Source organism: Felis catus, chromosome A2 (assembly GCF_018350175.1).
Source record: "Felis catus isolate Fca126 chromosome A2, F.catus_Fca126_mat1.0, whole genome shotgun sequence".
Lineage (NCBI taxonomy): Eukaryota > Metazoa > Chordata > Mammalia > Carnivora > Felidae > Felis > Felis catus.
Window position 1 is genome coordinate 167,559,518 of NC_058369.1, and position 27,337 is coordinate 167,586,854.

At 39.1% G+C, this 27,337-nt stretch overlaps 1 protein-coding gene across 7 annotated transcripts in view; it reads right to left on the bottom strand.

Moving 5' to 3' along the window:
• The window catches only part of LMBR1 (limb development membrane protein 1), a 152,699-nt gene that overhangs the window by 118,644 nt on the left and 6,718 nt on the right, over positions 1-27,337 (bottom strand). For all 7 annotated transcript variants that reach the window (XM_045053070.1, XM_023250807.2, XM_045053066.1 and 4 more), the window contains one exon: positions 1,943-2,015. In XM_045053070.1, coding sequence (XP_044909005.1) covers positions 1,943-2,015 — 73 coding nt within the window. Of the gene's footprint in view, positions 1-1,942; positions 2,016-27,337 lie in introns of those variants that run through there.

The following is a 27,337-nucleotide window of genomic DNA, read 5'->3' on the forward strand; positions in this document are numbered from 1 at the left end:
TTAAAAAAATAAAAAAAAATACTCTATATAAATTAAAATTTTCCAAATATTTAGTGCTCAAGAAAATAAAACTTAGTAGAACATTAGGACCACTATCAAGTTCATTGTCATATAACATAAGTGAAATTGTAGTTGCTAATGAATGAAATGTTTTAGTTGGTAATATCCAACAAAAATTTTTATTATAAAATTAGAATTCAGAATTTGAGAACAGGTACTTTTCTATATTTTGAGTTTGTCATCATTAGTGGTAATAATGAAGATTCTCTTGGACCATTCTAAACCACTTAGATACCACTGCCTCAATGCTTCGTAACTATTGTTCAAGTTACAGACAGAAAAGTATCAAGTTCTGTATCTTTTCCAAGTAGCAGATGCCCCCTGCCCCAGAGCTCACCCACCTCCCTCTCCCTCTCCCTCTCTCTCATGGCCATCAACCCTCTTTGTCATCCCATGTAAACTTACCAGCTAAAGACAGTATGATCCAATTACAAGAATATTACATAACACCCCTGCCCCTCCTTCTCCTCGATACCTAACTGGGGTTGTCCTCAAAGGCTCTCTACGTAAGTCTCTGGAATCACGAGTGTCCAGCTGCTCCAGTGTCAATGGCACATTTGAGCCATTCTCTTAGTCCAATCTCCATTCTTAATTACACGCTGCCCAAAATAACTTCACAACCAAAAGGACCATAAAACAATATAGTCACAATTAATTTTTATACTGTTGTGTCCACACTCAATCAACCATCAACTACTGAAGAATGTTTTAATAGCTTCATAACCATTTCATTTCTTCTCCCCACAATCGACTGTGGCCAGGGTACCCATCACCCCTCCCTGCCATTACTCAAAAAAATCATCTAATAAATCTCCAACTTTTCTGTTCATCATCCCCTAATTTCCCCTAAACAGTGCACTTATATTCATTTACTCTCTCTCCCCCTCCTTCTGTGTCCACAATCATTAAAACCTGATCCCAAAATATCTGAAAAATAGTTAAGATATTGGGGTGTCTGGGTGGCTCAGTCAGTTAAGCATCCGACTTCAGCTCAGGTCATGATCTCATGGTTCATGGGTTCGAGCCCCATGTCGAGCTCTGTGCTGACACCTCAGAGCCTGGAGCCTTTTTCAGATTCTGTGTCTCCCTCTGTCTCTCTGCCCCTCCCCTGCTCATGCTGTTCTCTCTGCTCATGCTGTCTCTCAAAACTAAACGTTAAAAAAAAAATTTTAATAGTTAAGATACTGTGTTGGATCTGCAGGTCTTCAAATTTTTGAAAAATTACAGACTCCAAGAAGTATTTTAGTGTAATCATAGAGTCAAACTAAAACACTAGAGCAAGCACTAGTTCCCAATTGCTTTCAAAACTCTAATTAGTTTAATATTATGACAGAAAGAGTACTTAATATACGGAATCCTTAAGTATGTATATGGCACTACAATCAGCCCAGCATCACAGGTGGAAAATCCTGTGATCTACAGGAAGCAGCTGAGATTTACTAGAAGGCAGCTAGGCAACTGCTTTGGTCCTTACAAAACCCCGGCACAGAACCTGTGAAATTAACTAGAGAAGGTAAAGATAGTCCAGCAGTCAGAGAAAGGATGGGATGGGGATATGCATGTTCAAAGTCAGAGCCAGTCACAAGGACCCATATATCCTCACAAACTCTAGAATTTCCCAGATGCTGAAGAGCCACACACTAATCTTACTCGGACGTAAGAACAGTGGTAAACAAGGGCTCGGGTCTAAGAGGGTGAGCACCCCGCAAGTGGGCAGATTCCCTGGCCGTACCGTCAGTGCCCTTGGGACCAGGCAACTGGGTGGCACGATCGCGGCCGTACTAAATACAGACACCACCATGCGGGCGGGCACTGCACAGGCCAAATACCATACATCAGTTGGCATGATAATCTAAGTTTTAATTACAATGTTTCCACTTACCTGATTTTCTCTTGTATCTCGTAATGATGAAGTAGGAAACAACGTAGAGAACGGCAAAAAGAAGGAAACATATCTGAAAAAAAATTGACAGGTCATTTACATTTGTCGCACATCTTTGTTAAGATTATAAAAGATACATCTTTGGTATTTATAGGCAAAAAGATTCAATCTATTTAAAAAGTAAAATTTTTAGATATTTTGCTAATATAAAGTTTTGATAAAATACTAATTTATATGAACTAAGTCAAATAGCCCAGTTTTTAATATCATTGCAGAGAAGAAAAAGCCCAATGAAGATTTTTCTTTTTATAACTTAACCAAATTGTTTTCAAAATCATATGGAAGTGTAAAGTGTCAGATCGTCACCAACAATCCTGAACACTAAAGTCAATGAGACACTACTGTCCCTTCCAAATATCAAAACATACTACAAAGCTTCAGTAACATTTAAAGAGTGTGCTGGTGCCACAATTTGACAGATCAACGAAACAGATTCTATTATATAAAAATACATATAATTTTGTTCTACGTACAAGAGGCATCACAAATCAATGTGTGTGGGGGGGAATAATCATTCAATAAATATACCACATATCAAAATAAACAGCAGTTGAATAAGAAACTTTTTAAATATTAAATTCAAATTAAATTCCATTTAATTTTATGGGGATGATAGATAAAAGAAGATGGGTCATGAAACAGGAGATCTCATTATAGTCAAAGACCAAGTGTGCTAGAAATAAAGTCCTACTAGAGCTAAGATCCTAGGATCAAGGTACCAATAGTTTGAAGACTCTCAAACGAAACAATTCCAGGTGCTGATAGTCTAGGGAGCACCCCTCCGCACGGATTTCTGAACAGTGGATGTTGGCCACAGGATGGAAAATGACCTTAGATCTAGGTGTGAACATCCACTGTACCATGTCATCTAGGAAATGACAAATTGAGAATGGAGGAAGACTGCGAGCCTCATGTCACAACCGGGACAAGTGGGAGAATGACAGGAGACATACTGACAGTGACCAAAAAGGAGGCAAGAGTAAAAAGCATCAAACTGGCCTGCTGCTGGGAACCCACCGAGAACTCCAGATGGTTACGAGAATGTCAACACCATCACCACATCCTCCCAAAATCCTTCGGAGTGTAGGAAATGGGTCAAAAAGGAAACCGGTTATTGGTAAAGGAATAGAACATCTTCGTCAAGGGTCAGGGAAGGGTCGTTAAGGACGACCCTTAAGGGGTCCTTAACGTTAAGGACGTTAAGGGTCAGGGAAGACTGTTTACAATGGAATGAGTCTGGGTAGCGCTGGAAGGAAAGAAGGGGGACTGGGCAGAAACTGATTTACGAGGTTACAGCCAGAGGGATCAAACGGACAGGGCATTAATATTTATGACAGACACTAACTGAAATTCATTTGACAACTACTTGTTGTGAGCTTACGGTACACCAGGTACACTTTTGGGAACTAAGAGCAGGAAGATGAGATCTCATCCCTTACTTCTTCCCTCCAGCGTTTTGAACACACAGAGCTCTTCCTGGCTCAGACCCTCGGCCTTGAATAGCCTCCCTCCACACAGCTGCGTGCCTTGCTTCGTCTTCACCCACAGTCTTTCCTCAGGTGTCACGTGTGAGGTGTGCCCCCTCGCCCCTGCCGGCGCTCCCCATGCCCCTAACCCAGCACAAGGTCATCGTCCGTTCCACTGACCGCTTACTGACTGGTTAGCTGTTTTCTTACTGGAATGTAAGCTCAACGAAGGTGGAACTTGGTTTTATTCACTGCTGTGTTCTTGCTCCAAAAAGCGCTCCTGTTGTGCAGAAGTTTGTAACAAGTGCCAGTCCTCACAAACAGTGAAGTGTTGGTTTTTACCCTGAGTGAGATGGGAATCCGTGGTGGGACTCGGAGCAGAGGGAGACAGAATCCACGACAGAGGGAAAAGGCTCACTCTAGGTACAGTGGGGAAAACAACTGAAGCAGCCAGAGCAGTCAGGAGCGTCCACCAATCATCCAGAGCAGAGGTCACTTGCAGCTGTGTGTGGACTTACCAAAACTGATCAAGTTCGGGTTAGGTTTTGAAAACCACCCTGAGAGGGCGTGGCCTAAGAAACCGGAAAGAGACAGTGGCCATTTCCTGCGTCGGGAAAGACTATGATGAAGTCATTTTGGGTTGGAAGTTAAAAAGTACAGTTTACACTGATGCAGGTGAAATATTTACTATCCACTCAGGTGGAGAGGCTGGATGGGCTGTTGGATACGAAATCTGTACAATCCAGGGAAAGGAGTCCGGCTAGGATTTTTTAAGGTGGGGGGTGGGGGGTGCCGGGGGGACACAAGCAGATAGACATTTGAAGCCCTGAGACCAGATGGGATTTCCATCCTAGGGAGTGAGTGCAGCCAGAGAATCCCAAGAACCAAGCCCCAGAGCTCTCCAATACTTAGAAGCCAACCTGACAGAAGGAGTCGGCAGGTAGGAGGCATACAAGAGGCTGTGACGTCCTGAAAGCCACATGAAGAAAGTTCGTGTAGGAAAAGGGGATCATCAGCCGTGTCAAGTGCTGCTGACAGACCAAGTAAGATGAGCACTGAGAACTGACACCTGGATTTAGCAACACGGAGGTCGTCAGTGACCTTGACGAGAGAGGTTTTTCTGGAGTGCTGAACGTAAAACTCCAACTGAAGCAGATTGAGAGAGAGGAAGACCTGGAAACAAAATGTAGCCAGTTCTTTCCAGGAACTTATGGGAAAGGGAAGAAAAAGAAATGGGATGAGGCCTGCGAAAAGGGGTTTTTTTAAGAGGAGAAAAGCTACACATACTTGTAATCATATTCCAGCAGAGAGAAAAATTATCGAAGCAAGGGAGAAAAAGGCGAACTGCTAAGCCAACACGCCCAGGTTGGGGAGCCAGAAAGAAAGCCCCTGGTCACGAGGAGGAGGAGGAGCGAGAGCAGGAGAGCAGGGAACACGTGAGTCCCATGGCAGGCAGATGTGCAGATGTGGGGCAGCAGCATAACGACAGAGACCCTTCCGAGGGCTTCTATGTTCTCAGTGAAACAGAAGCACGTTCTTCTAGGAAGAGTTACACGTGGGGAGTGGAGACAGCAGGCACACGGGGAATGAGGCGGGAAGTGGCGTAGAGAACACAAGGAAGTGGGAGGCAGGCAAGGTGAAGCGGCCTTCAAGCACAGGGGGGTGGGGGGAGCCTGCTTCTCGGCCACTGAGGGGGCCGCGGGCAGAACGGGCAGAGGCTCGAGGGCCCTAAGGGCTCTAACACCTCCCCTGTTCTCCTCCCTGTATGGCCGACACCTGCACATTCGCACTGGGCACCGCTCACTCCTCCTCCAACCACGGATCGGACTTCATGTCCACCGCCCAACGTCAGGTGCCCTGGCAGCGGTCAGCCATGACCTAGAGGCCAAATTTCACTCTCATAATTTCACCTGACCTCTGAGCAGTACCTTCTATCTCAGCAAAGGTCCTCCTTCTCTGATTGTTCACCCAGTCTCCATCACTAGCTTGCCTTTCCTGCCAGCCTTTAAATATTACTCGTCTAAAACAAACAAACAAAAACAAAAAACACCATTATTCTCTAGGATCTCAGGGCTGAGCCAGAAATCTATTCTCAATCCACAAGCTCTTCACAGGTAACCTAGTCTACTCCAGGGTTCTAACCATCAACCCTCAGAAATCCCGGGACCACAGTTTGAAAACCACTGGTCTTGGGTATTAGCAAAAGTAAGTGAAATTATTGGCCATATATCCTAAATAGACTGGGGGGAAAGAAAAAGAAACCAAGTAACCAAGTGCAGGGTGATGGATGCTGAGTGAAACGATTGGCCATAAATCCTAAGTAGATGGGGGGGGGGGGGGAACCAAGTACAGAGTGATGGATAAGAATGGAGATGTCAGGGCATGTGGGTGTTCAGTTGGCTGAGCATCTGATTTTGGCTCAGGTCATGATCTCACGATTCGTGAGTTCAAGCTCCACATCAGGCTTTCTGCTGTCAGCACAGAGCCCACCTTGGATCCTCTGTCTCCCTCTCTCTCTGCCCCTCCCCAACTTGTGCTCTCGCTTGCATGTGCATGCTCTAATAAATAAATAAACTTAAAAAAAAAAAAAAAAGAGTGGAGATGTCAATCAACTGAGGTTCCTGGTAGAGCTGCAATAAAATACCAAAGGTGAAAGGAAAAGTTATGATTAACCAATGCTTTCAGATTTTTAAACTTAGTATTTAACGTTAGAGAATAAAAGTGTCAGGAATTCCAGAAAGTTCATGCACAAACAGTGGATAAGAAGGCATGAAAAGTAATGAACAAAAGGAAATCAAGGAACCAAAATGCATGGTATAAAATGGAAAGACTAATGAAAAGCAATTCAATTAAGAACGGAAGTAAAGGTAACAATTATAAAAACAAATATAAGCATAACTTATTTATTAATTTTTTGACATTTTTCATTTGTATTTATTTAAAAAAATTTTTAATATTTGTTTATTTTTGAGAAAGAGAGAGAGAGACACACACACACACAGGTACACACAGAGTGTGAGCAGGGGAGGGGCAGAGAGAGAAGGAGACACAGAATCCAAAGCCCTGAACTGTCAGCATAGAGCCATGAGATCACGACCTGAGCCAAAGTCAGATGCTCAACCAACTGAGCCACCCAGGCGCCCCAACATTTTTCATTTTGAGAGAGAGAGAGAGAGAAAGAGAGAGCACACATGAGCCGGTGAGAGAAGCAAAAGCAGGGAGAGAGAGACAGAGACAGAGAGAGAGAGGATCTCAAACAGGCTCCATGCCAAGCATGAAGCCCTACCTGGGGCTCGATTCCACAACCCTGGGATCACAACCTGAACCAAAATCAAGAGTTGGACACCCAACTGACTGAGCCACCCAGGCTCTCCCAAACATAAGTATTACTAATTTAGAAATAAAAGCTACCCATAATGAAAATAAAAATACAACTATAACATATTAGAACAAAACTCACAGAATGGGTTAGACTATTTTTCTAGTTCCAAAGTTGGGACTAGGAGCAAGTGCTCCTCCCGTAAATGATGCATATTCAAGACAGACAGCAACCCACAGGGATGAGCAAAATGCAGGCACACTGTAATCTTACCTCTTATCGTCCCTATATCCAGTGCGAACACAAAGAAATTCCTAACCAAAAAAGGAGAAGGTCCTTACAGCCCTTCACCACTAACAGTGAGTAAGGTACAGCTGATAAAAAGAGAGAGGAACAGGCTCTCATGGTTCTCTAAAAAGACAGAGCTTTGGGGCGCCTGTGTGGCTCAGTCGGTTGAGTGTCGGACTCTTGATTTCAGCTGGGGTTGTGATCACAAGGTCATGGGATCAAGTCCCGTGTTGGCCTGCTTACGGTCTCTCTCATTCCCTCTGCCCCTCTCCCCCACTCATGCACTCTCTCACTCCCTCTCAAATAAAAAATAGTAACTTTTTAAAAATTAAAAAAAAATTGAGCTTTAATCTCCTGGTCAGGGAGGAAAAGTAAGGACACTAAAGCTCACAGGCAGAAATGATACAACATGCATGCCCTCTGTGCCGGCTAAATCAGAGGGCAGAAACCGTGGCTGCCACATGGCTTTAGTCCTGATGCTGATCAAGAATGGCTATCCTAGAAACATACATTCTTCCAAAACTGAATCAGGAAAAAATAGAAAATGTTAACAGACTGATTTCTAGTAATAAAATTGAATAGGTAGTGAAAAATTAGGTAGTGAAAAGTCCAGGACCTGATGGCTTCAATGGTTAATACCTATTCTTCTCAAACTATTCCAAAAAAACAGAAGATGAAGAGAAGCTTCCAAATTCCATCTGAGACCAGATTTACCTTGATACCAAAACCAGACAAAAACACTACAAAAAAAAAAAAAAATACAAGCCAGTGTCTCTGCTAAACATAGAGGCAAAAATCCTCAACAAAATACTAGCAAATCCAAACCAACAATACATTAAAAAAAAAAATCATTCACCATGATCAAGTGGGATTTATTCCAGAGATTCAAAGGTGGTTCACTATTCACAAACCAATCAATGTGATACATCACACTAACAAGAGGAAGGATAAAAAAAAAACCCATATGATCATGTCAATAGATGCAAAAAAGCAAGTGACAAAATACAACATCCATTCATGATAAAAACACTCAACAAAGTGAGTTTAGAGGGAACATACCTCAATGTAATAAAGGTCACATATGAAAAATCTACAGCTAACATCATATTCAATGGTATAAAACTGAAAGTTCTTTCTCTATGATCAGGAACAAGGCAAGGATGTTCACTCTCCCCTCAACAAAGTACTGGAAGTCTTAGCGGCAGCAATCAGGCAAGAAAAAGAAATAAAAGGCATCCAAATTGCTAAGGAAGAAGTAAAACTTACTCTTTGAAGATGATATGATACAATAACTAAAAACCCTAAACCTTAAAAATTCTACCAAAAACTATTAAAACTGATGATGAATTCGGTAAAGTTGCAGGATACAAAATTAATATTAAAACTTGCATTTCTATACACTGATAACAAAGTAACAGAAAAAGAAATGAAAGTAACAATCCTGTTTACAATTGCACCAAATATAATAAAACACTAGGAATAAATTTTGCCAAGGATATGAAAGACCTATATTCCAAAAACTATAAGACATTCATGAAATTAATTAAAGATGACACAAACAAATGGAAAGATATACCATGCTCATGGACTGGAAAAATATTACTAAATGTCCATACTAAAGCCATCTACAGATGCATTGCAATCCCTATCAAAATACCAATAGAATTTTTCCCGTAACTAGAACAAATAATCCTAAAATCTGTAGGAAACCACAAAAGACCTTGAATAACTAAAGCAATCTTGAGAAAGAAGAACAAAGCTGGAGGTATCACAATCCCAGATTTCAAAATGTACTACAAGCTAAAATAATCAAAACACTATGGCACTGGCACAAAAACAGACACACAGGTCAATGGAACAGAACAGAGAGGCCAGAAATAAACCTTCACCTATATGGTTAATTAATCTATAACAAAAGAGGCAGGAATATACAACGGGGAAAAGACAGTCTTTTCAATAAATGCTGCTGGAAAAACTGGACAACTACATGCAAAAGAATGAAACTAGACAATTTTCTTAACACCATACACAAAAATAAACTCAAAATGGATCAAAGACCTAAATATGAGACCTGAAATCATACAAATCCTAAAAGAAAAGGTTGGACATCAACCTTAGCAACATATTTATGGATACGTCTCCTGAGGCAAGGGAAACAAAAGCAGAAATAAACTATTGGGACTAAGCCAACACAAAAAGCTTTTGCAAAGCAAAGAAAACCATCAACCAAACAAGAGGTAACTTGGGGTACCTGAGTGGCTCACAAGGTTGAGCATCCAATTCTTGATTTTGGCTCTGGTCATGATCTCCTGGTTCATGGAATTGAGCTCCGAGTCAGGCTCTGCCCTGACAGCACAGAGCCTGCATGGGATTCTCTCTGCCTCTCTCCCTGTCTCTCTCTGCCCCTCCCCTGCACGCGCGCGCGCACACACACACACACACACACACATACTTGCTCTCACTCTCTCAAAATAAGTAAATATTTTTTAACATTTATTTATTTTTGAGAGAGAAGCATGAGCAGGGGGAGGGGTAGAGAGAGAGAGGGACACAGAATCTGAAGCAGGCTCCAGGCTCTGAGCTGTCAACACACAGCCCAATGCAGGGCTCAAATTCCCAAACCATGAGATCACAACCTGAGCCAAAGTTGGATGCTTAACTGACTGAGCCACCCAGATGCCTCTAAAATTAAAATTATAATTCTTCAAGTAATCCTAAGAGCCAGAAAAATGACAATAAAACAAAGAAAAATCCAGACTATGCAGCAAAAGACAGGATAACACCAATATTATGAAAGCAATAATAAAGACGAAACATTAAAATCATAATTGTAAATGAAACAAATTATGAAAAGAAAACCCTCACAGATGGAGACATATCGAAAATAAAGTAATCTAAAAAGACTGAAAACAAAAGGATAAACAGAGACAAACTGGGCAGACACTAACAAAGAAGCTGACTGTTGGGACTCCTGGGTGGTTCACTGGCTTGAGCGTCTGGCTCTTGATTTTGGCTCAGATCATGATCCCAGGGTCATGGGATTGAGCCCAGCAGTCTCCACGCTAAGCATGGAGCCTGCTTAAGATTCTCTCTGCCTCTCGCTCTCTGCCTGTCTCTCTCTCTCCCTCTACTCCTCCCCAACTCGTGTGTACCTGCACACGTTTTCTCTCTCTCTCTCTCTCTCTCTCTCTGAAGAAGAAGAAGAAGAAGAAGAAGAAGAAGAAGAAGAAGAAGAAGAAGAAGAAGAAGAAGAGAAATTGTCATTTTTTCCCTCTCTCAGACAAGGATGAATTTAAGGCATAAGGTGCAAAGTAAGACAAAACAGGGCATTCTATGAACAACAGTAAAGCCCACAATGAAGAAAGAATCTTCACGCACCAAAAACACAGCACAAAAACACACTTTTTAAAAAACTGAATATTCAAGGAAAAATGTAAACCACTACTTTAGTTGGGAGACTTTAATTCACCATAAAGGACAAAGTAAATGCAAGCCAAACACATACTAATAATATGACTTTTTAAAGGTATTAAGATTGCTCTAGTAAATAAATGTGTTTATCATACTCAATGCTCTACACCCCTATAAGCCCATGTCCTGCCATCAATGTCCCAGCCCCCTACCACTACTAATCTGCTTTGTTTCTATGGATTTGCCTAATCCAGATATTTCATATCAATGAAAACATAATATGTGCCTTTTTGTGTCAGGCTTCTTTTCCTTAGCATAATATTTTCAAGGTTCCCACAGGATGCACCAATACATCATTCTTCCAGACTTCTTACAAAAATAAATAAAACCCTATTTGATTAAAAACACACTGAATATTTTGTTGCTAGCAGCTCAAAGTTTCCTTTCAGATATATTTGCATATGTTCGTTGGTTGTTTGTAAATGCGACAAACCCCATTCAAAGAGGTAAGAAACAAAATTAGCAATACCCCATCTCCAGAACAATTAACACGACTTTGAAACACAAGGGAGTATCTACTTTTCTAAGTGTTACTAGCACCATCATAATAAACTGCCCTGTTATCTGTCAACTCGTGCTTCGATAAAGGTAAAATAGTATTTCCCCACAAACAAGTAACACTGACACTCTTAACAAGGAGTAAATATTCTATTTTTCAAGATTATCACAATAAGTCTCAAACTCATTAATGTCATCTACAATATTACACTTTATTTATTATTCTTGAGGTTTTTCAGGTTCTACATACTCTTACATCGGAAGTCACCAGCAAAAACTTCTTTAAATCCCTTCTGAGACCCAGACTCCAGCAAAACACAAAGAAAAGACAGCTTTCTCTGAGCCAGCTGTCACTCCTGTCCTTTGGGTTCCTACATTCAAGGCACAACTCTTCTACCACAAAGCCCCCTCTTCCTGAATCACCACGATACTCCTAGTACCCAGATTTCAGCACAACCTCTGAATTCCATTAAATGTTTCAGATACATAAAATTTGTCTCCTAAACTTTTTATTACATATAGTTTAGGTACATTAAAGGTACTAAATACCAACAAGAACTACCTTATACATCTCTTGAATCTTCCTGAGTGCCTAGATAAGTAATTTTAAAATAAACTGCGTAGATTACACTCCCTTCCTACTGCCGGATCCTTAGCCTCCATCAGACCTAATCAGGGCAAAGGGAAGACGCTTTGAATAGGATGAAAGGTAGACGTTTAAATTAGACTGTACTTAATTTTCAGTATGTAAGAGTGACCATAAAACTAAGAGATAAGCCAAAGTTGTCATCAAAGGAAGGGAACAGAGATCCAACAAACAATCTTTACAGTGGGAGAAAATTAAACTGCTTTACAACTATTTACTACCAAGTTTATTCATGCAATAAACAGTTAAGTACTGACATCTTAATGATCTTGAGTCTTCCTTCTAAGAGAGGAATGTCTCTCCATTAATGTAGATCTTCTTTGATTTTTTTAAATCAGAGTGTAGTTTTATATCTAAGCATTTTCTCTTGGTGCTAATGTTAATGGCGCTGTATTTTAAAAAAAAATTTTTTTTCAACGTTTATTTATTTTTGAGACAGAGACAGAGCATGAACGGGGGAGGGGCAGAGAGAGAGGGAGACACAGAATCGGAAACAGGCTCCAGGCTCCGAGCCATCAGCCCAGAGCCTGACGCGGGGCTCAAACCCACGAACCGCGAGATCGTGACCTGGCTGAAGTCGGACGCTTAACCGACTGTGCCACCCAGGCGCCCCAAGGCGCTGTATTTTTTAATTTCAAATTCCAATTTTTCATCCTAGTATACAGGACAGCAATGGACTTTTGTGGATTAACATTGTATCTTAATATCTTGCCATAACCCAGGAGTTTTCTGTTGTTGTTATTGACTCTGGGATTTTCTATATAGACTATCACGTCATCTGAGAACGAAGACAGTTTTCTTTTTCTCTTCCCAATTTGTACACCTGTCAGTTTACTGCGTTAGCCAGGACTTCCAGTGCAATGTAGAAAAGCAGTGAGAAGAGAGGACATGCTTGCCTTGTTCCTGATCTTAGTGGGAAAACGTTTGGTTTCTCATCAAGTATGATGTTAGCTGTAGATATTTTGTGGATGTTCTTTAGCAAGCTGAGGAAGTTCTCCTCTATTCTTGGTTTATTGAGAGCTTTTACCATAAACGGATGTTGGATTTTGCCAAACGCTTTTTCTTCATATACTGATAGGATCATATGCTGTTTCTTCTTTAGTCTATCGATGTGACGGATTACACTAAGTGATATTTGAATGTTGAACCAGGCCTGCATACTTAGAATAAATCCACGTGGTCCTGGTGCATAATAATTCTTTTGGCACACTGTTGAATTTAGTTTGCTAATATTTTCTTGCAGAACTGTGCATTTATGCTCATAAGAGATATTGGTCTGTAGTTTTCTCTTATTGCAATGTTTTTTGTCTGATTTTAGTATTAGGGTAACGCTGGCCTCCAAGAATGAGCTAGAAGTATTCCATCTGCTTCTATTTTCTATAAGAGATTGCAGAGAATTGGTATCACTTGTTCCTTAAACATTTAGTAGAATGCACCAGTGAAACCATCTATGGTGTTTGGGAAGGTCAATTGGTTATTCAATTTCTTTAAAATATGCAAGCCTACCCAGATTATGTTTCTCATTGTGTGAGTTTTGGTAGACTGTGTCTTTGAAGAAATTTGTCCATTTCATCTAGGTTTTCAAACTTGTGGGCATAGAATTATTCATAATATTCCTTTAGTATCTTTTTAATGCCCATTGACTCAGTAGAAATGATCTTTCACTTCTGATATTAGTAATTTGTGTTTTCTCTTTTTCTTGGTTAGCCTAGCTACAGGCTTATCAATTTTATCAGTATGTCTAAGGAGCAGGTTTTGATGTTGTGAATTTTTAAAACTTATTTCTTATTTTCACTTTCACTAGTTTCTGCTCTATTTTTTTTTTTCCTTTGCTTACTTTGGAATTACTTTGCTCTTTTTTTTAGTTTTTTTTAATTTTTTTTTTAATGTTTATTTATTCTTGAAAGAGAGAAAGAGACACACAAAGGGTGAACAGGGGAGGGCAGAGAGAGAGGGAGACACAGAATCCAAAGCAGGCTCCAGGCTCCAAGCTGTCAACACAGAGCCTGATGTGGGACTCAAATCCACAAACCGTGAGATCATGACCTGAGCCGAAGTTGGACACTTAACCAACTGAGCCACCCAGGCGCCCCTTCTTTTAGTTTTCTAAGGTGGAAGCTTAGATTGTTAATTTTTAAGTCTTTCTTCTTTTCTAATATAGCCATTCAATGCTATGAATTTCCCCCTACACACTGCTTTTGCCGCATCCCACAAATTTTGATATATTTTATTTTCATTAAGTTAAAAACATTTTATGGGGCGCCTGAGTGGTTCAGTTGTTGGGTGTCCAACTTCAGCTCAGGTCATGATCTCACAGCTAGTGAGGTTCGAGCTCCGCATCGGGCTCTGTGCTGACAGCTCAGAGCCTGGATCCAGCTTCAGATCTGTGTCTCCCTCTCTCTCTGCCCCTAACCCACTCGCATTCTGTCTCTGTTTCCCTCAAAAGTAAAATAAAACATTAAAAAAAAATTTTTTTAACTTTTCTAGAGACCACACTGACCCATGTGTTACTTAGAGGTTGTTTAATCTCTAGGTATTTTGGAGCTTGCCAGTTATATTTCCATTATTAATTTGTAGTTTCACTCTTTTGTGGTCTCAAAGCAAACATTACATGATTTCTATTCCTTTAAGTTTGTTAAGATGTGTTTTATGGCCTAGAATGTGGTCTATCTTGGTGAATTCTTCATGCAAACTTGGGGAAAATGTACACCGTGCTGCTGAAGTAGTCTGTAACTGTCCATTAGATCCAGCTGACTAATATTGCTGTTCAACGATATACCCTTGTTGATTTCCAGCCTGCTAGATCTGTCAATTAGTGACAGAGGGGTGTGGCAGTCTCCAGCTATAATAGTAGAATCACCCATTTCTCTTTGCAGTTTATCAGTTTTTGCCTCACATATTTTGAACCTCTGTTGTTAAATGCATACACATTAAGAACTGTTACGTCTCCTTGGAAAGTTGACCCTTTTTCATTCCGTATTGCCCCTTTTATTTCTTATAATTTTCCTTGGTCTAAAGACTGCCTTGTCTGAAATTAATACAGCCACTCCAGCTCCCTTTTGATTACTGTTAGCTTGGTATATCTTTCTCTGTCCCTTCACTTTTAATCTATCTTTACATTTTAAGTGGTTTTTTATGAACAGCATACAGTTGGGTTTTTTTAATGCACTCTGATAGATTCTGTCTTTTGACAGATACACTTAGGTCATTCACATTTAAAATGATCATTAATAGTACTGGTTGAATATTTATCACAGTTTCAACTATTTTTGTTTTGTTTTGTTTCTTGCCCACGTTCTCTGTTTCTATTTTTGTCTTTCAGTGTTTGTCTGTCTGCTCTGGTTTTAACTGATGCTATTTTCTCTCCTCTTCTAACATATCAATTATAGTTCTTTTAAAATATTTTTAGCGGTTGCCTTAGAGTTTGTAATTTACAACTACTCTGAGTCCACTGTCAAGTACCGAATCACGGGTAGTGCAAGCACCCTGTAACTGAGTGTTCCCAGCTCCTCTCGCCCATCCCTTCAGTACAGCTGTCATTCACCTTACTTCTCCCGAAGTGTAATCACTAAAAGTGTTGCTATTACTTGCAATAAACTGTTATCTGATATATTAAGAAAACAAAAGATTTTATTTCACCTTCACTTATCTTTCTCTAGCATTCTTTCTTTCTTCATATAGATCTGAATTTCCCACCTAAGTAATTTTCCTTATGAGGAACTTCTGTTAAGATTTCTTGCCAAGCAGGTCTACCATCAATAATGTCCCTCAATTCTTGTCTGAAGAGGTTTTTATTACTCCTTTATTTTTAAAGAGTAATTTGCTGAATACAGAATTCTAGCTTGGTGGATGTTTTTTCTAATAACATTTTAAACATATCACTCCTCTCTACTCTTCTTTCTGAAAAGAAATCAGATATAATTCTCCTAAGATTCTCTATCTGTAAGGTATTTTTATTCTTCCTAGTTCTTTCCCCTGTTTACTTTGTCTCCAATTTTCTGCAGTTGAATATGATATGCCTACACATTAATTTTTTTATTTTTTGGTATTTATCCTGGTTGGTGATCTGTGAACTTTCTGGATCTGTGATTTGGTGTCTATAGTAATTTCTGAAAAATTCTCACCCATTATTGCTTCAAATATTTCTCCTGTTCTCCTCTTTCTGGTATTCCCAATACACATACGTAACACCTTTCATAATTATCCTATAGTTCTTGGGTGCTCTGTTCCTTTCTTTAATTCTTTTTTTTCTCTTTGCTTTTCCATTGAAGAAGTTTCTTTTCTATTAGATTCTTCTCTCTTTCCTTGGGCATGTCTAGTCTACTGATAAGCTCATCAAGGGTATTCTTCATTCTATTACAGTTTGATTTTTACCATTCCTTGATTCTTTAATTTTTATTTATTTTGAGAGAGGAAGAAAAAAAACGTGAGTGCAGGAGGGGCAGGGAGAGAGGGAGAGACAGGATCCAAGTAGGCTCTGCACTGTCAGCACAGAGCCCAGCCATAGGGCACGAACTCATGAACTGTGAGATCACGACCAGAGCCAAAACCAACAGACAGACCCTTACCCAACTGAGCCAACCAGGTGCCCCATCATTGATTCTTTCTGAAAGTTTCCATCTCTTTGCTTACATTACCCATCTGTTCTTGGATGTTGTACACTGTTTCTGTTACAGCTCTTAGCATATTAATTATTTCAAATTCTGGTTTTATTATCCCTAAATCTCTGTGATATTTGAGTCTGCTTCTGATGCCTTTTCTGTCTCTTCCAACTGTATTTTATTTTTTATTTTTTATTTTAGAGAGAGCGAGCAAGCAGAGGAGAGGGGCAAAGGGGGAGAGAGAGAATACTAAGCAGGGTCCATGCTCAGAGTGAAGCCCAAAGCAGGAGTGAAGCACCATCCACGATGGTGAGATCAAGACCTAGCTGAAATCAAGAGTCAGACGCTCAACTAACTGAGCCACCTAGGAGACCCCCAACTGTATTTTCTGACTTTTAGTATGCTCTGTAATTTTTTTGTTAAAAGTTGGACTTTATGTATAGGATAAAAACAATTGGGGTAAATAAGACTCCAGCGAGGTTTATGTGTATCTTGACTGTGAGATGGGCTGCTTCCTGTTTGATGTACCCGTTGGGATCAGATGCTAGAATGTCCCCTAGTGTGCTTGTTTTTGTCTCCCGTTGTTGCTTTGGTTTTCTCTAGAGACACCCTCTTTTTTTTTTCATTATTTTTTTAAAAACTTTTTAATGTTTATTTATATTTTAGAGAGAGAGAGAGAGAGAGAAAGAGAGTGTGTGTGTGTGAGCGGCGGAGTGGCAGAGAGAGAGGGAGACACAGAATCTGAAGCAGGCTCCAGGCTCTGAGCTGTCAGCACAGAGCCCAACACAGGGCTCAAACCCACAAACTGTGAGATCATGACCTGAGCAGAAGTTGGATACCCAACTGACTAAGCCACCCAGGCGCCCCTAGAGACTCCCTCTTAAAGAGTCTGAGCCTTGCAGTTCTCTTAGCTGTAATCCCCTGTTATTATGCAGAAGCCTGACTGATGTGGTGGTAAGGAGTGGCTCTGGTAAAAAGAATTTCCTTTGAGGGGCACCTGGTTGGCTCAGTTGGTTAAGTGTCCAACTCCTGATTTCAGCTCAGGTGGGATCAAGTCTTGCGTCCGGCTCTGCACCGACATCACAGAGCCTGCAAGGGATTCTCTCTCTCCCTCTCTATCTGCCCCTCCCCTGCTCGTGCTCGCTCACTTGCTCTCTAAATTAATTAATTAATTAATTAATTGGAAGGAAGGAAGGAAGGAAGGGAGGAAGGGAGGAAGGGAGGAAGGAAGGAAGAAACAATTACCCTTGAGAGCAGACCTTTGTCAAGGTAAACACAACCTTCTAGGCATTTTTCAAAATGGTTGCTTTCCCGCTCTGCCTGCTAAAGCACGAGGGGATTTTTTTTTAAACCTGAGAGCCTACTAGAGCTCCTAGAAGTAAACCTCATTAAAGTATGGAGGCACTCCCTAAACCTGAACCTCTGGAGTTTCAAACCCTATTAAGCCTCCGTCAATCAACTGATTACAGTTTAAGTGTTCCTACCAGTATTGGCTATTTGGCAGGCTTCTGCTAGAAAGGCTTTTGCTCTGGGTAAGCTGTGATTCTAGGCCTCCACCTCTCCTTCCAGTTTTCAAGGCCTGTGCCCTATGACCTCAATTCTCTGATGGATTTAAGAAGAGTTGTTGATTTCAAATTCTTCAACTTTTCTCACTGTTGGAGGATGGAAATGACTTCCAAGTTCAAGTTGGACTGAAAACCAGAAGTCACTCACATGTTTTATGGTCTTTTATCTTCAGGTCTTTGATTTACCTGAGAATTGTTTTCTCTGTACGGTGTATATGATATAAAATATTTTTTAATTTCTTTTTTTTAGAGAGAGAATGAGTGGGGGAGACAAGGCAGAGAGAGAGGAAGAGAGAAAATCCCACGCAGGCTCCTCGCTGTCAGTGCAGAGCTCAATGAAAGGCTCGGCTCAATCCCACGACCCTGGGATCACAACCTAAGCTGAAATTAAGAGTCGGACGCTCAACCAACTGAGCCACCCAGGCACTCCTATAAAATACTTTCTAAAAAATACTCTATTCTCAGGGTGCCTGTGTGGCTCAGTCGGTTAAGCGTCTTTCTCGCTCGCTCTCTCTCGCTCTCTCAAAAATAAATAAACCCTTTAAAAAGTTTTTTTTAATAAAAACAAATAAAATAAGGGAGTTCCTCGACCTTGGGGCTGTTAACGTTTTAGGCCAAACAGCTCCTTGCTGCTGTGGAAGTCCTTTGAAATGTAAGATTTCAGCAGCATCTCGGTCTTCTACCCACTAGATACCAACACATAACACACACCCCTCAGTTGTGACACTGCTACAGGTTTCCTGGCGGGACCCAGTTGAGAACCATAGGTCTAAGAAATGGATGTTAAATGTGGAACAAGGAAATAAGGTAAAAATTTTATTACTTGGTGTTAATCGTTTCAAATAATGTAAATTTTCAAGGGCAGGAATGGTAGCTAAATCCCTAATGAATGACTTAAAAATTGTTGTGTCGGAGATACACATGCATGTCATGTTTAGAAGACCTTAAGAAAAGACTCCCACACAACTCTCCTCCACAGGTAATCTGCTGCTTTTCTAAGTCACTTCATAATACTAGGAAACGTTTGTTGGTTTACCAATGTTAACAAAAATATATTCACTACTCAATACAGAAGTTCAGAATGTAGCTACTATTTTTCTGACACTGAGGATTTACACCAGTACAGTGACTATTACCACCACTACCTGTCTTCCACTTCCTCTTCTGGTGTTTATTATATTTAGTCTTTGTTAGTCTCTTGGGTAATCCCTAAGGACTTAAATCTTTACTTCTTGTTTTAATCCATTTATTCCCGGGGGTGTAGCTAACAGATGTTTCCTGTTCTTAAATTCTCTAGCAGCTGCTATTATTTATTATCATCATCGTCGTCATTAAAGAAAACCTAACTACCCAAAAGAGAGAGATGGTTCTCTTTAGTTTTTCATGACTTAAGATAATGAGACAATGAGAATCTTAATGCATGTAAGCTGCCTTTCTGAAATAACTGCAGTATGAATTCCCAGGAGTAAGACTATTCAATCAGAGCATATAGTCCATCATAGTGCCTTCTAGCACGGTTATTAGAAAACATGTTATTTCATGCTTATTGAATAGCATTATTTTTTCCCAATTATATAAATAAAAATCCTTTTTGCTAAAAATTGAAGGTATTCAGGGGCACCTGGCTGGCTCAGTCAGTAGAGCATGCAATACTATTTTTATATTTTAAAACAAATAAAATATTTGAAATAAAATATTTTAAAACAAATATTCGAAAATAAATAAAATATTTTAAAATAAATTTAATGTATTCAGAGGAGTATAAGGAGAAAGGTAAAAGGGTAAAAATATGAAATTCCACTACTCTGAAAAAAAGCACCCTTCTTCCATACTTCTTTCTATGCATATCTACACAACATAAATAACTTTAGTCAGATTACATGTTTACTGTTTTTAATGTGGAAATATCTTCAGGTTTTCTCTCATTATTTCTGGCTTCTATTCATACTTTTTTTACACACTCTCCCCCACCACTTTGCCACATCCTCCGGCAGCCAGTGGAAGAGCAGTCTGGTGTACAGCCCTCCATTCTTCCTGGCTCCAAAACACTCCACAGCATGCGTCACCAGACGTAAAAGGCCAGGCCTTCTTTTTTTTCTTTTTTTTTTTTTTTTAACATTTATTTATTTTTGAGACAGAGAGAGACAGAGCATGAACGGGGGAGGGTCAGAGAGAGAGAGACACAGAATCTGAAACAGGCTCCAGGCTCTGAGCTGTCAGCACAGAGCCCGATGCGGGGCTCCAATTCACGGACCGCGAGATCATGACCTGAGCCGAAGTCGGACGCTTAACCGACTGAGCCACCCAGGCACCCCAAGGCCAGGCCTTCTAAAAAATTATTTTTACACTTAAGTCTCTAATCCATCTGGAACTTATTTTCATATATATGATATGGGAGCTCAATTTCACATTTTGTTTCTGAATGGTGAGTAATTACGCCAACACAATTTATTAAATAAACCATCTTCTTCCACCAAAAATAACTACTGTTGCTGTGTATCAAATGCCCAAGTATACTACGGCATATTTCTGACTATTATGTTTCTTTGTTCTCTTTGCCAATTTCGATAACAACGACATGCACTTTCAATAGTAAATAATTATATACTGTATTTGCTCTCTGGGCAAATCTCTATGAGTTTCATTTTTCATAATTTCCTAGGCTACACTTGGGCTTGGGGGGGGAGGCAAAATTTAGACAATCTTCCATATGGACTTAAAATCACTTTTATTCAATTTCAAATAAAACTCTGACTCTAACTGAAATTGCATTAAGTATATATATAAATTGATTTTGGAAGAGTTAACATTTGCATGATATTGTCTTTCCCTCCAGAAATGTGGAAAATCTTTTCATCTGTTAGATAATATTTCATACTCTTCAAAACATTTTTATGGTTTTCTGCATACAGTCTTTGTTCCTTTCTTATTTAGTTCTGATTTATTATACCTTTTGTTGCTAATGTAAATAAAATATTTTTCTTACGTTGACTATGGTTGGCAATTACAAGTATACAGAAAAGCTCCTGACTTAGGTATAGTTACACTGTTTCCAGTAAGTTTACCAAGCTCGCTCATAATTTCAAGAATCTCATGGTTTTTCTAGTTACACAATCAGGTAACAAATTTAAAAAGATCATCTTCTTTTCTAATAATTATAATCAGTATTAATATTCTTAGCTTTCCAGGGGCGCCTGGGTGGCGCAGTCGGTTAAGCGTCCGACTTCAGCCAGGTCACGATCTTGCGGTCCATGAGTTCGAACCCCGCGTCGGGCTCTGTGCTGACAGCTCAGAGCCTGGAGCCTGTTTCCGATTCTGTGTCTCCCTCTCTCTCTGCCCCTCCCCCGTTCATGCTCTGTCTCTCTCTGTCTCAAAAATAAATAAATGTTAAAAAAAAAAAAATATTCTTAGCTTTCTGAATCCCCCAGAATCTCGAAAATAATGTCCAATAATAATGATGATAGCAGACATACCTGCCTTTTCTTCATAATAATGAAATGGCTTTTGGTTTCCACATTTAGTATAATGCTTCTTGTTGGTTTTTTTAATATTTAAGTAATTGTCATTCATTTCTATCTTATTTAGCATTTTTGTCAGGAATGGTTGCTTAATTTTATCAACGTTTATTAGAATAATCAATTTTCCTTTTAAATTGTTGAGATGATAAGTTATGTTAATATGTTTCATGGTACTAAGCCATCCTGATGCTGATCCATCCCTGGAATAAATCCATCTTGTTTACTGTGTATTAATTCTTTCATACATTATTATACCATACTACATCTTAAAATTTTATTGGCAGTTATAAATAAAATTATTTTATAATTTTCTTTTTTATTCAGATTTTGAGGTTATGGTAACTTAATTTCACAAAATGAAATTAAGAGCTTTTCTCCTTTTTGTGTGGGTTACAATAAATAATATTAGAATTATCTGCTCTTGAAGGGTGATACAGAATTCAGCTATGAGCCCATCAGATCCTAGTATTTCATATGACTGAGTTTGACATACATCTGCAATCTCTTCTATGGTATATAACTAATTCAAGTGTCTAGACTTTTCCTTTGTTAAAGAAAATTAATCTAGACACAGACCTTGTATCTTTCACAGAAATAAACTCAAAATAGATCACAGTCTTAAATGTAAACCACAAAACTACAAAAAATCCAGGTGATCGTGGGTTTAGCAATGACTTTTTCTAAATGATATGAAAAGCATTATCCATGAAAGAAAAAAAATGACAAATTGGACTTGATTATAATTAAAAACTTCTGCTCTGTGAAAAACACTGGTAAGAGAAGATAAGCCACAGGCCAGTAGAAAATTTGTACAAAACACACAGCCAATAAAGAAGTTGAATCCATTGCTTCTCGGCCTTTTAGCTAAGATCAAGTGTAGAAGTTGAATCCAAAATATAGAAAGAACTCATAAAACCCAAAAAACAAACAACCTAATTAAAAAATGAGCAAGAGGTCTGAAGAGATAGCTCACCAAAAAAGATACCATACATGAGAATTAATAACTCAAAGTGGATCACAGATAAAAAGTGTGATGGCTGGGGCTCCTGCATGGCTCAGTCGGTTGAGCATCTGACTTCGGCTCAGATCATGATCTCACTGTCCGTGAGTTCAAGCCCCGTGTAAGGCTCTGTGCTGACAGCTCAGAACCTGGAGCCTATTTCAGATCCTGTGTCTCCCTCTCTCTCTGCCCCTCCCCCACTCATGCTTGCTCGCGCTCTCTCTCTCTCTCTCTGTCAAAAATAAATAAAAATTTAAAAAAAATTTTTTTAATGTGACAACTAAAATTATAAAATTCTTGGAAAAAAGTACAAGAGTCTTTATGACTTTTGGTTGGCAAGGCCTTCTAGAATATGACATCAATACAAAAATGACCAAAAAAATTGTATAGATTAATTGTATTTCAACAAGATTAAAAACTTTTGGGGTGCAATCAAGAAAGTGAAGAGGTGACCTACAGAATAGAAGAAAATATCTGCAAGTCATATGTTTGATAAGCACATTATGTCCAAGATATATAAAGATTACTTGCAACTCAATAATAAGAAAAAAAGAACCAATTTAGAAAAGGACAAAGCATACGGGGCACCAGGGTGGCTCAGTCGGTTAAGCATCTGTCTTCGGCTCAGGTGATCTCATGGTTCATGAGTTCAAGCCCAACATCGGGCTCACTGCTGTCAGTGCAGAGCCCACTTGAGATCCTCTGTCCCCCTCTCTCTGCCCCTCCCCTGCTTGTGCTCTCTCAAAAAATAAAACATAAAAACAAAAAAAAAAAAAAAAGGCAAAAGATCTGAATAGACATTCCTCCAAAGATGATACACAAATGGCCAATAAGCACACAGAAAGACATTCAACGTCTTTAGTCATCAGGGAAATGCAAATCAAAACCACAATGAGATAACACTTCATACTAGGATGACTAAATTAAAAATCAAAATGACAGTTAATAGCAAGTGTTGAAAAGGATGTAGAAAAATAGAAATTCTCCTACATTAATGGTAGAAATGTGAAATGATATCACAACTTTGGAAAATAATTTGACAGTTCCTCAAAATATTAAAGAGTTATCCTATGATCCCGCAATTCCACCCAAGAAAAATGAAAACATACATCCACACAAAAACTCATACAGCAATGTTCACAGCAACATTCTTCATAAAAGCCAAAAAGTGGAAAAAACCTGAAGGTCCATCAACTAAAGAATGAATAAACAAAATGTGGCATATCCATATAATGAAATATTCTCTGACCATAAAAAAGAATGAAGTATTGATGCATGTTACAACGTGACTGAATCCTGAAAATATCATGCTAACTGAACAAAAAGCAAGACACACACAAAAAACACATACTGTATGATTCAATTTATATGAAATATCCAGAATGGGCAAATCCGTACAGACAGAAAGTAGATTCATGGTTGCCTAGGACTGGAGGATTCAGGGGGAAATGGGGAATGACTGCTAATGGGTATAGGGGTTTCTGCTGGAGACAATAAAAACATTCTAGGATTAGATCATGGTGATCACTGCACAACTCTTAACTATACTAAAAACCACTGAATTGGGTGAATTAGATGGTATGTGGATGGTATCTCAAAAAAACTATAAAAAAAACAGTTCAGTTTGTTTTGTGCAGAATTTCCACTGTTCTGGGGAGAACCAAATTCATACACATGTATAAAATGCTAACTATAAATTGTATAATTTCAGTGATCCCACATGGGTTCAATGCTCTTACGTTTGCATGTAAAACTAATATTGCATTATTTCTATACTCTAATAATGAAGCAGCAGAAAGAAATTAAGGCAACATTTCAATTTACAATTGCACCAAAAATAATAAAATACCTAGGAATAAGTTTAACCAAGGAGGTAAAAGACCTGTACTCTGGAAACTATAAAACATTCATGAAAGAAACTGAAAACGACACAAATATTCCATCCTCATGGATTAGAAGAAAAATATTGTTAAAATATCTATACTACCAAAGCCATCTATGGAATAATGCAATCCCTCTCAAAATATCAACAGCATTTTTCATAGAACTAGAATGAATAATCCTAAAATGTGTAGGAAACCACAAAAGACCTTGAATAGATAAAGTAATCATAAAAAAGAAAAGCAAAGATGGTGGTATCACAATTCCAGATTTCAAGTCCTATTAGAGTTGTAGTAAACAAAATAGTATGGTACTCACACAAAAACAGACATGTAAATCAAGAGAACTCAATAGAAAACCCAAAATAAACCCACAATTATACGACCAATTAATCTCTGACAAAGCAGGAAGAATATTCTATGGGAAAAAGTCTCTATAACAAATGGTGTTGGGAAAACTGGACAGCCACATGTAAAAGAATTAATCTGGACCACTTTCTTACACCCTACACAAAATAAACTCAAAATGGATGAAAGACCTAAATGTGAGACCTGAAACCATAAAAAGCCTAGAAAAGAGTACAGACAGCAACATTAACACATTTTTCTAGATATGTCTCCTGAGGCAAGGGGAAAAAAAGCAAAAATAAACTACTGGGACTCATCAAAATAAAAAGTTTCTGCACAGCAAAGAAAACAACCAACAAAACTAAAAGACAACCTATGAATGGCAGAAGATCTCTGCAAATGACATATCCAATAAAGGGTGAGTATCCAAAATATAAAGAACTTCTACAACTCAACGCCCAAAACAGAAATAATCCCATTAAAAAAATGGGCACAAGACATGAACAGACATTTCTCCAAAGAAGACATGCAGATGGCCAATAGACACATGAAAAGATATTCAACATCACTCATCATCAGGGAAATGTAAATCAAAATTACAATGAGATATCACCTCACACCTGTCACGATGGCTAAAATCAAAAACACAAGAAACAAGTGTTGGCAGCATGTGGAGAAAAGGGAACCCCTGGGCACTACTGGTGGGAATGCAAACCGGTGCAGCCACTGTAGAAAACAGTATGGAGGTTCCTCAAAAAATTAAAAATAGAACTACCCTATGATCCAGCATTCACATTGCTGGGTATTTACCCAAAGAACACAAAAATACTAATTGGAAAGAACATATGCATCATTATGTTTACTGCAGCATTGTTTACAACAAGCCAAATTATGAAAGCAGTCCAAGTGTCCACCAACGATGAATGGAGAAGATGTGGTATATATATACAGTGGAGTATTACTTAGCTATCAAAAAGAATGAAATCTTGCCATTTGCAACAGCATGGATGGATCGAGGGAATATAATGCAAAGCAAAATAAGTCAGAGAAAACAAATACCATACGAATTCACTCACATGCAGAATTTAAGAAATAAAACAAATGAACAAAGGGGGAAAAAAGAGACAAACCAAAAAAACAGACTCTTCACTATTGAAAACAAACAGGTGGTTACCAGGGGAAGATGGGTAGCAGGATAGGTAAAATAGGTGATACGGATTAAGAGTACACTGATCTTAATGAGCACTGAGTAATATATGGAACTGCTGAATCACTATATTGTACGCCCAAAACTAATATAACACAGTATGTTAACTACATGGGAATTAAAATAATTTTTTTTTTAATTTAGAACACTGAATATCAAATAAAAAGCACTATGGCAATTTAGGAGAAAAGCCACGTAATAAAAGAAAAAGCTTTATATTTTAGTACCTTTAACAGCATTTTTTTCTTGCTTTTTGAACAATCTGTATTTTCATTTTCCACTGGGTCCAAAAAATTATACAGCCAGCCCTGGAACACATTTAAAAGCTACTGCATAGAACTTCTTGGAGAGTACATACAGAAGCAAAATCAGAATATAATAACATGAAGAAAAAAATTCCCATCACCTTGCTCTTTTATTATCTAGATGTCCCTCAAGTCAACAAAGTTATATCATGTGCTCTTGGTAACTACAACCCTGAAACCCATTCAACGCTTCCTCTATTGTTTTTTTTTTGTCTTTTTCAAATGCATTTATTTTAAATGTATATTCATTTTTTTTTTTTTTGAGAGAGAGAGAGAGAGAAAGAAAGAGGGTATGCAAGCAGGGGAGGGGCAGAGAAAGAGGGAGACACAGAATCCAAAGCAGGATCCAGGCAACGAGCCGTCAGCCCAGTCCCCGATGCGGGGCTCGAACCCACAGACTGCTAGATCATGACCTGAGCCAAAGTCGGATGCTTAACTGACTGAGCCACCCAGGCAACCCCAAAATTCCTCTATTCTTAAACAAGCTTAATTCAATACCTCAAAGTCAACTGAAATAATGAATCCCAATGTACTAAGTAATGATCATGCTTCAAATAATGTGCAAGCACTTTCCTGGCATCATCTGACCTAATCTGCACATCTTTAAGGCAGGTATTATAATTCCTTTTTTCATAAACAAGAAAATTAAGGTTCCAAGAGATTAAGCAACGTGCCCAATACCACACAGCTAGTAAAGCACAGATGTGACTGGAACCTACACCACCCCGATCCAAACCCAACAAAGCTGCCTCCTTGTTTAGCTTCAGCACTGCTGTGCAGTAAAGTGAAGCTCGGGCTCTCAATAAAGTATAACAGTTAAATTTCTGGCTTTTGAAAGAAAGTATTAGACTATGATTAACAACAGTATAGGCCTCAATAATGCACCTGATACTCAGACTCCTAGATCAATCCCACAGAATCCCCATCTCATGATTTAGCATGCTGGGGAAAGCCTGCTGGCAGTCCTAGATGCCCAGCTTTTCATGAAATTCCGCATTTTGTTATGGCGCTCTAAAAGATACAGACATATATTTGAGGAAAATTAAAATAATGTTAGATGATGGGGTGCCTGGGTGGCTCGGTTGAGCGTCTGACCTCAGCTCAGGTCATGATCTCACAGTTTGGGAGTTCAAGCCCTGCCTTGGGCTCTCTGCTCTCACTGAAGAGCCTGCTTCGGATCCCGTCTCCCTCCCTCTCTGCTCCTGCCCCTGCCCCAGCGCAAG